Here is a 15,285-nt window from a genome sequence, read left to right as displayed (position 1 = left end):
TATCCTTTCATTAACATCACTAGGTTGTAACATTTTCTTTTTAAACAGCAAATCCCTTCGATTTATTGATCTGAGCAATCCTTTTGTCACCCACGGCTTCTTAGGCATTTCTCTGCGAGCTCTTTTCCGTACCTCTTTAGTGCAACTATTCAGCAGATTAAGCAGTTTATTATAGAATTTCACAAACTTCGCATCAGCATGATCAGGTAGAGCTAGCTCTTCATCCCAATTAACATCCATTATTTTGTTTTTACAATCACGGAGGGCACTAGGATCCAGTACTTGTGTAATCTTATTAAACCTGCCATTTACCGAAGGAGAAGTCTGCGTCGATGTTGAATATGAGCCAAAAACACCAAAGTGGTCCGAGGTATCACTAACCAGGACACACGGATTAGAAAACGGTACATTTGTAAAAATGTTATCAAGGCACTTCGCAGTTGACGCAGTTACTCGAGTACTTACATTAATTGACGGAATCAGGCCATAAGAAATCATCATATCTAATAGAAGATTAGTCTTTTGACAAGGATCAATTAGGTCAACGTTTAAATCACCCATCAAAAAACAAGGGGTCTCCACTGGAATCTTCTCTAGCTGCTGCTCATGGAGTTCCAAAAATTCATAAAACGCACTCGATGGAGGGCGTTATGAAAAAATAAAAAAACATTGGAATTTATCAATCTTAAACTGTAACACAAACGACTCAAATACCATTTCTTTATAAACCGACATATCACTTTTTACCGTTACCTTAATATCCGAGCGAACATACGCTGCCAATCCCCCATGTTGACGAAGCTCCCGATTTTTGGTGAATAAAGAGTATCCAGGAATCCGCAGCAATTCAGAATTATGCTTGTTAAGCCAGGTTTCCGTAAGGCCTATTACCTGAAATACAGAGAGACTAGATATATCATTAATAAAATCAAAGCTGGAATTCAACCCTTGGCAATTTATATGGAAAATACTGATCTGCTTCTCATCCCCCCGGCTCTCCGAAGGGACATCACTCAAAAACACATACCTTGAATCCTCACATGCCAGCCGACAGCATCCACCAGGATCAACGTTCTCACTCAAAATTTCATTATATCTTTCAAAACTTACTTTTTTACTTTCCAACTCCTTAAAATCAGGTGTACCTGGAGGTGATTCATTCATTCTAACCAATTCTTACAAGAAACCTTGCGTGCGAAATAGGGAACCAATAAAACATATAAAATGTCCACGGCACTCGGTTACAAAAAACAACACATAAAAAAAAAACAAATTCCAATTTACTCCAAGCCATCTGGTCATTCATAAATAATGTCAATATTCTTTTCCAAAATAGAACTATATTATCGAACAAAATTCCGGTCGCAGTTAACGGGCATTGGTAATTTTCACCAAAACACATACAACAAAGAAACAAAAACAAAAACACGTATTGGGTTTCTGCATTCGCAGTTTCGCCCATTACATTCCCTAATACTAGTGGGTATCGTAGCTATTTCAAATCATCACATTTATTAACACACATTTCATAACACACGAAAAACACAAATAAAAAATTAGTAAAATTTAAAAAAAAAAATAATAAAAAAAACTACAAACAAAAAAAAGAAAAAATAAAAAAAAAATCTTTATAGGAAAATAACGAAAATAATATTTAACTGAAAAAAAAAATCATAAATAATAATATAAATTAATAATGCAAAAAAAAAAAAAAAAAAAAAAAAAAAAAAAAAAAAAAAAAAAATACGTAAAAAATAAAATAAAAAGAAAATAAAATATAATAAAAAAAGAGAAAATAAATTCAATTAAGAGCAATAACAATCAATAGTTATCACTAATCAGCCATCACTTCACCAGGTGCGTCAAACCGTCCGCCACTTCTTTCTCCTCGCATACGCTCTGGACTATCTTTATTGTACAATTTACTGCGCAATTCAATTTCGTTATTATTAAAATAAATAAAATAATAATTAACTGGAAAAAAAAAAATCATAAATAATAATATAATTAATAATGCAAATAAAGAAAAAAAATACGGAAAAAATAAAATGAGAAGAAAATAGACTAAAAAAAAAGAGAAAATAAATTCAATTAAGAGCAATAACAATCAATAGTTATCACTAATCAGCCATCACTTCACCAGGTGCGTCAAACCGTCCGCCACTTCTTTCTCCTCGCATACGCTCTGAACTATCATTCTTGCGCAATTTACTGCGGGCAAACTGATCTAATTCAGGAATAGAATCTTCATGTGAGTATTTCGCCAGTGAACCATTAAGTCGGTTAAAATTCAGCGTTGCTGGAAAGCTTTTCGATACCCAGGCTTCAATACCGATTTCACGGAGTTTAATTTTCTTACGCAGGAGGTCATTTCTCATCTTTCTGATTTCAGGAGGAGCGTCATCACTAATGTAAATATCGTGAAACCCAGCAATTGTCTTGCCCCTTAGCTTTTTAGCGCACTTCAGAATTCTCATTTTCTCATCTTTATCAGCATATAACATAAAGTCTATTTTTCCAAGAAAAACAATAAGAAAAGAGGAATATTTTATTTCATTTCCAATAGAAATATTTCTTCGATGTTACGTGGATATTATTGCCAAAAAAAGACAATAATTGAGGGGGAAACCAGGACAGCTCTTGTGGTCCTCTCTTTTCCAGTATTCGTTGAAATAGCATACTGTAAGCGTTAATCCTAATATTGGACGGAAAGTACAGAAAATTGGCTAGGCAACAGATAGAGTAAAAAACTAAAAAAGGAATGTGCTTGCTTTGGGTTTGCAGGTTTTTTCAATATCATCTTCAATGGAGTCTTTTTACAGTAAAATAAAGACTATGGACCAGTAATGAAAATATTAAATCCAAATTGACAAAAAACAGAATTTAGATACACAAACAAATTGACACGTTATAAAGCACGTGGAAACACAATTAACATGCAAAAACAACCCAAGTTACAGACATTCTTCTCAGCAGGAATATGGGTTCTCTAAGCAAACCCTCTCCCCATATCACTTAAATTTCTTACTATTACGTAATTCTATACGAATTTGTAAGTAGTTCACCAATTTGCTACTGCTTTGACAAGCTTGTCCCTCCCAGCAACCCCCCTCCCTAATCTGTATAGGACCTAGTCACAGAGACTGACTTGAACTGCTCAAACCTGGCTGATAGCAGGAAGGGTATCTACCACCTTTTACTTTTGGAGAACTTTAAGAAGTTCTCAGCCAAGGTCCAGATAAGAATTTCCGAGCAGGGGGGGGCACCTAACGTATCCCAAAGTAGTTCTTCCAGGTAGGAAAGTCCCAGAGAATTTAATTAGAGGCAAAATAACCAGACTATTTCAAATTCTGACTAAGGGTTAAATGACTAACGAAAAAAAGTTCAATGACTAACAAGCTACTTTCCCGAGTGTGGCACCGAAAGATCATCAAACTTTATAATAAGTTTTTCATTTTATCCAACAACTCTCGTGTAAAGAAGTTAAATATGGTTTCATTAAACTATCCACAATAAGCCTGTTTTCTACGGGCAAATACATAGCAAAATTAAAAGCTGACAAAAAATTAAAAGGTTAATACAGATAAAGAAAATGAAGGTGATCCCAAGTTTGCAATAAAAAAAATTCTAAACGTTCGGTATCTCCGAAAAATCGTTTAGTTGAGAAATGTAGGCTTTTCCTACAGATCTGGATTTTTCAGTGTTTTCAAATTCTTCCTGAAGCTAATTAAATCCAAGCAGAGAAAAAGAAATTTCGGACATTCACCGGCGAATGTCGACATTAACCAGATTTCAGACATTCACAGTAAAATATAAACCTTCAAACGAGCAACTGTATATGAACGTATTTATATATTTATAATTTTTCTTTGAAAATGGCTCCATATTCTTTTTTTTATTGGCATCCTGGGATTTTCTAAACCGGAAAAACGATCAAAATAGGTCAAGAGTTTGAGAAAATTCGTTTAAGGCCTTAAGTTTGCAGGGAAAAAATCATACGAGTGACGTCGTGTTTATGAGCACATTTCAAAAGCATAAATTACATCCTTTCCCCACAGGAGTGGTCGTGTCGTTTTAAATATCCATGACAGATGACAAATTACAAAATATGACAAATGTCTCTGAATAGATAAAGAAAAAGGTATGGAACAAGAAACAGCAAAAATCACACCTGAATTGCAAACGAAAATGTTGCCCAACAAAATCTACTGTTAGAAGACAAACCCAAATTACATCAAATTATCTCAAATGAAAATACTCGACAACAAAATCTGCGGGTGATAGAAAAGCGACAAGGATGATCACATCGAATCGTAAATAAAACCTGATGTTAGAAGAGAGGCAACAGTGAGAATCACAGCGAGTCCCAGAAGAAAACAAATCCTATAAAATAGATGATTCTCTGGTACATTAACAGAAAGGAGGAATTGAATTCTCACCAGAATTTCTTAGATTAGGGTAATAAATGATTAGAGAATCATATAAATTCAAAAATCTAACAAATCCCAAGATTTTTAGGAGATGCAAGGCACCGAGGCCCTACCTGATGTCAGCTTCAATATATATATATATATATATATATATATATATATATATATATATATATATATATATATATATATATATATATATATATATATATATATATATATATATATATATATATATATATATATATATATATATATATATATATATATATATATATATATATATATATATATATATATATATATATATATATATATATATATATATATATATATATATATATATATATATATATATATATATATATATATATATATATATATATATATATATATATATATATATATATATATATATATATATATTGAATATGACCCTCAAAAGTAAATTAAGTGCAAATAATATGATTATTCAATATATAACAAAATCCCAAGATTTTTAGGGGAGGCAAGGCACCAAGGCCCTACCTGATATCAGCTCCAAGCAAACTGCCAAAAAAAAGGCCCGTAAGAAAGTTAAGCAAGACTTCCATAAATTTTGTGATTGTAGATATCTAAATACACATCCTTTTCTTAAGAACACCTTATAAATCCAAGTTTGTGATAAATAGTTGTAAAGAAATCACTCTTCGTCAACACAATATGCTCACAGGAAAAAATGAGATGGAAAAAATACTTACAAATCGGCAGAGATGCCTTGAACAGTCAAGTTTCCTTTCAGAAATCCTGAAAGCAACAAAAAAAGCAAGGAAAATTCTAGCCAAAGAAGTACTGTGGTGCAATTGAAGTTACCAAAAATGGCAGCCAATGAATGAGATTGTGCCACTTTCTTGTAACAGTGTTTTTTTTTTATTATAACTGTTTTCTTGTGCCAAACCACTTTTTATATAAAAGTAAATGGAAAAAAGGTAAATTACTTAAAAAAAAGTATTTCAACATATACAGCGAAACTACGACAAAAATAGATATGGACCTAATAAGGGACACCTTAACAAAGACAGCAAAACTATAATATAAACAATATAGACCAAGACAAGTAATTTTAACAAAGAGAGTGAAAATCAGGTTTATTAAAATATTTCTACCCATTTTCGTCTCTTTTCATTTATTTTCATCTGTCTCGATGATGGTCAAATTATTGTCAATTAAAGAGTTACTCTACAAATTAAGCTCCCATACGGAGAAGTATAAATCCTTGCTACACACCCAATTCCAGTGTTGTGAACTACCTTCTATAATAAATGATCAGAAAATCATCCCAGAGTCGTTGCTCCGACAATACCATAAAAAAGGAGTAAACTACTAGATAATACTATTTTTTTCTTCTAGTTATTAACGATCATAATAGACTACACGATCAATCAGGCTTAAGCTACATGAAAAATAGAGGGAGAAATACAAGTTAACTTAGGCAGAAAAGCATGAAAGGATACAACAACCGCTGATTTAGCGACTGGGGTGATTTTGGCTCCAGGTGATGTTAATCCAGGACACATTATATTCGCTCCACTCAGCACAAACTTGATTGCCCCCTTATCCACTTGTTCCCATGGCAGCATATAAGGAACTGAAACAAAGTGAAAATATAACGTAGCTTATATTATAATACTGATATGGCCTTTGGAGGGAATATTAACAACAGAAATGGAAAATAACATTTGGCAATATGGTATAAAACAATACAATTTTCGCAAGAAACGTACAAATTTAGATCCGAATATACATAAAAAAAAAAAAAAACACTTTGAAATGGTCCTGAAATGGCACGAAGATAAATGTTTCAATGGAAAATATTAGTGAAACACAAATGTGTACATCCCTGGAAGAAGGTTAACCTTTTCATGAAATTAATTTAAAAAAAACTTTTTCCACAAAAAAAATTTGTCCAAAAAAAATTAAAGAGCTCCGTTAAACCAAAAATAGAATCAAATAATCTCCCAAGCATACAAATACAAATAAGTATCAATAAATAAATGAAACCCAAAAGAAACAGAAATTAAATAAATAACAGTCAAACTCAAAACGAGCAGAAATTAATATGAGTAGGGTTTTAAACCCCATGCTTTCTAAAAGCCAGAATATAATTTGTACTTTAATAAAAAAAAAAAACAAATGAATTTACAAAAAAAAATGTGAATTGTCAGTTTAATATACATATGCTGATATTTATTCCTGAAAATTTTAAATAATTTTTTATTTCTTATAACAAATTATATTCTGGCTTTTAGAAAGCATGGGGTTTAAAACACTATTCATCGTATTTCACTTCACTTGTTTTTAAAAAACTTATTTTGTGGAAAGTTTTTTTTAATTAATTTATGTTCGTTTTATATTGACATGGTCCTTTTAAGGGAGAAAGACTGAGCCTCTTCTAAAGTTAAACAACCATTCCTTGCATAAGAACCTTAAATACCCTCTGGGAATAACTTACAACCCTTGCCCCTAATCTCTTGGGTTTGTTTCAACCCCAAAAGCCTTGTTATATGATATTTAGACTATTTTGAATAGAATGGCTATCTCAGAATTTGTATTACATGCATTTCGGGACATTACGAAGTTTGTGGGGGGGGGGGGGAGCTGGATAGTTGCCCTCCGGCCACTTTGACTCTTAAAAAGAGCACTAGAGCATTTGATTACCAATTCAATGAGCCCCATCCGAAGTTTATATGACCTTGCTTTCTATAAAAACCTTATATGTCCCCAGGGCATAACTTACAACCCTTGCCCTGAGGGCTGGGGGGATTTTTTTATCTTCAAAAACATAATTCACAGACGTTTCCGATACGCTGAACAAAATGGCTATCTCAAAATTTTGATTGTAAGTGTTTGGGGAAATGATGGGCATGGGGGGGGGGGGGGGATTTGCCCTCTGATCACTTTCGACTAATAAAAAAGGCAATAGTCCTCTCAATTTCCGATCGAATGAGCCCTTTTTGATGCTTCTACGACAAAACCTTCTATAAAAACGTTATATGCCCCAAGGGCATAACTTACTACTCTTGTCCTAAAGGCTATGGGGGGGGGATTGTCATCCTCAAAGACATAATTTCCAAACTTTTCTACTATGTTGAACACAATGGCCATATCAAAATGTTGATCGGAAATGTTTTGGGAAATGATGGGCATGGTGCGGGGGTGATTCTCCATCCGATTACTTTCCACTATTAAAAAGGGCAATAGCCCTCTCAATTTCCAATCGAATGATCTCTTTTTGAAGTTTTTACGGCAACGCTTTCTATAAAAACCTTATATACCCCCAGGGCACAGCTCACAACCTGAGCGCTGATGGCTGTAGGGCTGTCATACTCAACAACATAATTTCAGGACCCGTCAACGACAATCAAAAAACTTTCGACATCACAATTTTGATCGAAAGGGTTTGGGGAAATGCGGGGCGTGGGGGGGGGGGGGCATTGGCCCTCCAATCGCTTTTAACTATTAATAAGGGCACTAACCGTCTCAATTCCCAATTGAATGAACCCTTTTTGAAGTTTCTACAACAACGCTTTCTATAAAAACCTTATATACCCCCAGGCCATAACTTACAGCCCTATCCCTAAGGGTTGTGGGGGGGGGGGTTGTCATCCTCAAAGATCAAATTACCAGGACTTTATAGCTTACAACCTTTTCCCTGGGAGCTGTGGGGGGTTTTTTCATCCTGAAAGACATTATTTCTGGACCTTTAAACTACGTTGAACAAAATGGTTATCTCAAAATTTTGATTGAATGAGTTCAGGAAAATGGTGGGCGCGAGAGGGGGTTAGTTGTCCTCCGCTTTCGACAATTAAAAAGAACACATCCCTTTCAATTTCCAATCGAACGAGCCCTTTTTGAAATTTCTACAACACAGCTTTCTGTAAAAACCTTATATGCCCCCAGGGCATAATTTACAACCCATACCCTGAGGGTTGTGGGGGTTGTCATCCTTAAAAACCTAATTTCTTTAACTTTCAACTACGTTGAAAAAAAAATGGCTATCTCAAAATTTTGATTGGATTTGTTTGGGGAAATGTTTGGCGTGAGAGGGGGGTTAGGTGTCCTTCAATTACTTTCTACTATTAAAAAGGGCACTAGGCTTCTCAATTTCCAATCGAATAAGCACTTTTCGGAGTTTCTACGACAACCTTTTCTATAAAAACCTTAAATACTCCCAGGGTACAACTTACAACTCTTGCCCTGAGGGGTGTGTGGGGGGGGGGGGGGGAATTATCATTGTCAAAGACCTAATTTCCAAAACTTTCAACTGCTTTGAACAAAATGGACATCTCAAAATTTTGATTGCATGTGTTTAGTTACCCTCCTATCACTTTCGAAAACAGGGCACTAGCCCTTTCAATTTCCAATTGATTGATCCTTTTCTGATGTTTCTATGACAACACTTTCAATAAAAACCTTATTTATTCCCCCAGTGCCTAAATTACAATCATTGCCCTGAGGAATGTGGGGGGAGTGGCCTCCTTAAAGGCATAATTTCTAGATCTTTCAACTATGTTGAACAAAATGGCTGTCTCAAAATTTTGATTGGATGTGTTTGGTGAAATGGTGGGCGTGGAAGGGGTGTTAGTTGCCTTCCAATCACTTTCGACTATTGAAAAGGCACAAACCCCTCCAATTTCCTATCAAATGAGCCTTTTTCCAAGTTTCTACGACAACTCCTTCGATACGATGTGCCCTGGTCTAAAGAAAAAAAAATTTGCCAATATCGCACTTAAGCAACGCTATTGCGCTGTCTATGATATTTTTATATCTGCAGGCAGTACGTAAGAAAAAGAAATCGCGTTTTGAATACAGATTTTACACTTATATTTCTTAAATTGTCTTTGCGGTCGAAAAAAGGGAAAAGAAGCACAAAAAGGTCGAAACTATGAGTTCATAAGTCATTTCAGCAATATACGTTTATTTAGCTAGGGTGAGCTTGAGATGTTTTTTTTGGCAAATTTCTAAAATGTTTAGATTATACACTTACATGCCTAACTTTGCTTTTGATTTAAAAACAATTTGCAGAAACAAAAGAACACTATTGAGAATGCTTGGCTATGCAATTTGAAATACACGAACAACATAAGATAAATATTAATATATATATATATATATATATATATATATATATATATATATATATATATATATATATATATATATATATATATATATATATATATATATATATATATATATATATATATATATATATATATATATATATATATATATATATATATATATATATATATATATATATATATATATATATATATATATATATATATATATATTAATATTTATCTTATGTTGTTCGTGTATTTCAAATTGCATAGCCAAGCATTCTCAATAGTGTTCTTTTGTTTCTGCAAATTAACAAATATTAACAAATATTAGCATGATAAATATTAACATGAACGACATAAGATAAATATTAATATATACGGTTCAAACATATAACAAATAAATTTACTGGACCTGTTATGTATACAAAATAGATTAAATATTCGTTAATACGTTTTAAAATACAAAAAAGTAATAATATCGACTGCCTGGGCGCAGATCCGCAATTCGTTTCCATCATTTATTAGTTTCGAAACTTTCTGGGAAATTAACTGTATGATGTCCTATTTCCAAAGCTTTTACACAACAGGCGCATCCAAACTTTTAGAAATGCGATTCTTTATATGTAAAGGAGTTCCATCCCATTATTTAGATTAATTTGAGGCAATGTGTCAAATCAAGAAAGTTTTCATCTTAAAGGTAAAAACGAACTTCTTTAATTTCTGATTAAATTTTCATAATCTAAGAGGAGAACATTTAAAATATATGTAATATATATATATATATATATATATATATATATATATATATATATATATATATATATATATATATATATATAATTTCATAATCCTTCCAGGACTTCGAATGTGCTCAGTAAAGGCGGGATAAGAAAAAACGAAAAAAGGCCGGATTTGAAAGGAATTCATTTCTTAGTTTTCTGTCGTAATTAGATGAAATATGGTATATGTTTTACTTCTGTTTAAATTTTCATATTTAAATTTCAAAACTGTAGGACTTACTTAAAACTATAGGTTTATTTCAGGCCCGATGTCCGAGATAACCCTAATTTCGCTGCGTTCATTTATTGAGGCATTACACGAAGTCCTAAATGGTTTCCTTAAAAAACAACTTAGAATTAGCACTAATCTCTTAGCGATGGCTTTCTTGGTCTAGCGATGGTATTCAAGCTCCTTGCAGAGAACCCGCTTAAAATTGCCCTAAAATTAAAAATCTGGGAGTTTAGAGTGTAGAATATCGGGCGTCTACTAAAATATAGTCTTGAGAAGATCGCACGGCTTCAGAAGATTTCTTTCAGCCAATCTCAGAACAAGTTTAAACATCTTGCTGGGATTTAAATCTCATGAAGAGACCATTCCTACCACTCAGTTGCACGTCTCATGGGTTATATCAAGTGAATGAATCCGCTTGCGTACAAGATTATGTTGGAGACTTTTGGATAGATCTCTCAGCCACCTAAGGTAGTGTCATTCTGGGCCGTCCTATGTGTCTCAGACAGTTTTCGATGTAACCTCTGGCCCTAAACTTCTCAAACTGTCCCATCCATTTCTGAATCCTGTTCGAAGACGGAGGCTTCGCACATTCAAACTTACTCACGAGATTGTTCTTGATAATTGTAAAAAAAAAGTCCGTCTAGTAACAGTGTTTGACAAAACACATTTTTATTGGAGCTCCAACTGAGGTATCCGATAAAAGGGGAATAGTGATTGAATTAGAGACATCGGTGTCAACTTGGGACTTTTTTTGTAACCCTACATTAATATAATTATCTAGTCAGTCACTGTATGTCTGAAAACAAACCTCTTTCCCTCCCAATGAAACGCTTAACATGCTATGGAAAAGTTCTTGGTAATCAAACACTAAGCTTGCAACGTTATATAAAGATCATACAAAAAAAAAAAAACTACAAAGAGAAAAATCAGCAATGCCATCTAGACATCCTCTTATCGGTTATAACAATTATGCACGAGCGATATTTCCTTTAAAGGACGATTAGTGGTATCTTAAACTACCTGTGGGGTGGGAATCCCATACAACAGACAAGGACTCCCCAGAGCAGGGTTGCTACCTATATTTTTCAGAAAAAGGAAAAGCCTCAAGAAAAAAAACAACAAAAATATGTATGTAAATCCACAAGGAAATACTGCTTACGTAACTAACCTACAGGCCTATTGTCTTTCTTTATTTCAAGAACTTGGTTGTTTCTACTTTCTTTTTATTTGTAGCCGATAGCTTTTATTCTACCTTTGTCTATAAGTATATATTGCCTTCTCAACCTTCTTAGCAGTCTTCTTTCTATTTTTTCAGTACTTTTTAGCTCCTCTCTGACATTTTTAGAAAATAGAGGGACTTTTTCTTTATAAGGAGTCTTCTTAAGTACTTATAAATAATTATCCAAGAGGCAAAAACAGTCATCCCATTAAAAAAAAAAGACTTTGTTTTCCAAGCTACAAAAAAGGAAATTTTTTAAAATAAGCATAGGGATAGAACAATTCTACGCTGTATTTTTGCGATAATCAGTACCCCGAAAGCTTGAAGTTTGTAAATTTCCTTATAAAAATACCAGAAGCCTAGAACTTCTTGACATTAATGTACAATCTATCTTAAATCCCATTTGTTGTCTCTCAAAATTTGTCTAGGCTTGTAAAAGCTATTCTAAGGCCTATAATGTCTTGCTGATTCCTCTCAACTTTCAGTAAAATTTGACAAGCTTAGTGGTAGTTGTCGAGGCGTTGATCTCTCTAGAGTGACTCAGGCAGAACAACGTCTGCCGGTGAGGGGGATTTATCGATCGAAGAACGTTTGGATAAAAAGACAGTTTTTAGCCTTGAGACTTTTCCAAAGCATACTTCATGAAATCCAGATATGAAAAACTTTTGTCACCGATGTTCTTCCTCCAGCTACTTAAATGCGGACGAAACCACCTTTTTGTCAAACTTTTTTTTTCAGGGATCCTCTAATTTCACCAAAGATACACAAGTCTTTCCCTGAATTCTTCATGGTATAGCTAATATAAAACGACCGAACTAAGATTTTTTGCTATGACAACAAATGAATAATCATGTTATCCTTGCCTCCTGAGACGAGGAAATAATAAGCTTCGGCATATTCGCAGAAGATATATCCATCCTTAAAACAGATGAAATCCAGGCAATTGTGGTATTACACTATGGGGAAGAAATTTAGAAATGAATACCGACATTCCCCAGCCGTTCTTCCACTAGCAAAGGGTCGTCAAAAACGAGGTGAGTATTTGGGAGCAAAGTTCCGTTATCAACGTAATAACGAAACTTACTTTAGAACATATTTTATAAAATAATTTATTTTTACGATTGCGAAACTGACCGAATATAATAGTTAATGTAAATTAAAGCATCCAATTGTGCGCATTAGATTTTTTATTTGGTTGGTAATAATTTACATCCAACAACTGACCTAAAACTTTTTTTTTCTTTTTTTTCTTAGCGAAACAATACATAAGAAACACCAAAGCACAGAGTGACCAATGTTAAGTGATTATTAATCATAACATAGTTTAAGATAGTCTTATGTGGCCACTTACCTGAACTTGGCCTAGCAAACAGTAGATGCAAAAGGCGAAATAAGTTTACCGTTAAACAAAACACACTGTGGGCTATATCGAAATAAAATGCCAAAAGGTTAGAGTTTTACATGAGCCTTTATCACACGTTTTAAACTGTATTTTATTACACAACTCGTTGCGGATACGCACGCAGGGGGAGGGGGACATGGGCCACCGGAAACACTATGCTTTTTTGAATTTCTGGGCAATTCTTATTCTAATCGTCAAACATATTTTTTTTTTATATACAACATAAATTATACAAAAGTATAACTTATGAACTATCACTATCATATAAGTAGCATTAAGAATAGTAAAATTTATTTCTGGAACATACGACTCGTAAAATATTAAAGGTACAAAATACAGAACACTAATTTTGCATTCATTGCAAAATTATGCCACTTACCAAAAGTTTCTCCGTTCATACTGCCGTTGCTAGTGTACTACATTTGATCTGTGGACCGTTTGTTATGCAGTTCAGGCTTAATGTACAACCATGCAGTGTATTGTGTTTTACTGTATGCATTGTTTTGTGCACTATGCTTAATAGATTCATCCGCATCGGAGATATGGAGGCACGGATTTATTTTCCTATTAAGTAAAACCTGAATTTTTTTTTTTTTTTTTCACAGAATATTTATTTAGGAAGGGGCTTTCTTTAGGTGGTTAAATTCCTCTAAAAGCTCAAAACCTTGCGAGTTTTGCCAATATAGTACAATTCTCATATGGTTGCTCTTTTTCCGTGGCCTTTGGGCCTCCCGGATCATTGCCATTTCCTAATAAACAAACGTATTCGTACGTGCCTTTCCCAGAGCATTAAAAGTCACAAGGTTTTTAGTTCTCTTGATTAAATAGAATTCTAGGTAGAGCCTTCGGAGGAATGTTCAGAGCAATTAGTAACGTTATTCAAGAGACTTAGTTTGTCACTTAAAATTTTTGATTCAGGCAGAGCCGTTCCTAATGTTGGTGTTGCCGGGGAAAAATCAATTAACAACTCCCCCTCTAGAATTAAATATAAGCAAAAAAAAAGAAGCCGAATCAAAGTGAAAAAAATTATCAGACCCCCCCCCCCTCAACCGCAACCCCCAAGCCACAGTGCCCAGGGCAGCTGCCCCGGTTGCCCCCCCCCTTTGAATTGAGGAAATAATAAAATTATAGAACAGAGTAGGATTTCTAATTTGGCCACTCCATGGCTATGCTGAGAACACTAATTGTTGACTCCTATGTACGATCTTTTTTCCATTAGCCTACTCAAATGTTTTAACAGCTTGTGTAAAAAAAAGGCGTAGGAAAATGATATATGAAAACGAAATTGTAGTACTTAAATACAATTTATACGCAAACATGTTCATCTTTTTAGATATTAGACTTCCTTTGTTGTCTAATAAGCCTCATTAAAAGTCATATCCCAGAGAGCAGCCAATCAAATTAATTCTTGCGACAAAGGTTATCTTCACGGAACTAATTGGAATTAGGACTTACGGAAATGATTTCCCTATAAGCTTACGAAACTTTCCGAGACAAAGAAATGAAAATAAGGCAACGATTATTAAGCAAAATACAACGAGAAACTTCAAGTTGAGAGTAGCATTACATTAATGAAGATGTAGACCCATTGAAAGTTGATCTTGTCAGAGAGCTGTAAGCCAAACATTCTAAAATATAACCGGTCTAAGAATAACTATGCAGTGCTACACCAAGAGGTGACAGGCAAAGCTACCAGAATTATTTTTTTCCACGCAAGTAAAGAAAAAACTTCTGATACATAGATTAATTCCACAACAAATGACACGATAAATCCAAAGAAATACCAGCCAGAGAAGACAATCATTATATAGAATTGAAAAATCACGCCATTTGTGAAATAGACCTCTCAACTAATTCAAGAGATCGTCGTATTATGTGCCTGGAGATTGGTTGCATAAATTTAATAGCTTGACTGCTTTTCTTCAGAATATGTAAAGCTAACCTTAGTACCTACATTAAACCATTGCCCTTAACGGGTTTGCATTGATATCGATTAAGAAATACGTTTAGTTTTCTCTTTCTCCCAGTGATTTTGAAATTAGTGATTTTGAATTTACAAATTAGTTTAAAGGTACTTTACTCCAGATCATCTATTTTTTTTTGACGATTCAGTAT

The 15,285-nt window shown here is 33.7% G+C and overlaps 1 protein-coding gene across 2 annotated transcripts in view; it reads right to left on the bottom strand.

The window, feature by feature from the left end:
* Positions 1-15,285, bottom strand: part of MCTS1 (malignant T-cell-amplified sequence 1 homolog) — a 126,903-nt gene that overhangs the window by 37,935 nt on the left and 73,683 nt on the right. For both annotated transcript variants that reach the window (XM_089088920.1, XM_089088919.1), the window contains exon 4: positions 5,924-6,057. In XM_089088920.1, the coding sequence (XP_088945046.1) occupies positions 5,924-6,057 (134 nt within the window). The remainder of the gene's footprint in view (positions 1-5,923; positions 6,058-15,285) is intronic.

Source organism: Artemia sp. Qi Xiang Cuo, chromosome 5 (genome assembly GCF_049724085.1).
Source record: "Artemia sp. Qi Xiang Cuo chromosome 5, ASM4972408v1, whole genome shotgun sequence".
In the NCBI taxonomy this organism is placed as follows: Eukaryota; Metazoa; Arthropoda; class Branchiopoda; order Anostraca; family Artemiidae; genus Artemia; species Artemia sp. Qi Xiang Cuo.
The sequence above is the reverse complement of the archived record's forward strand: the minus strand, read 5'-3'. Positions and strand labels throughout refer to the sequence as shown.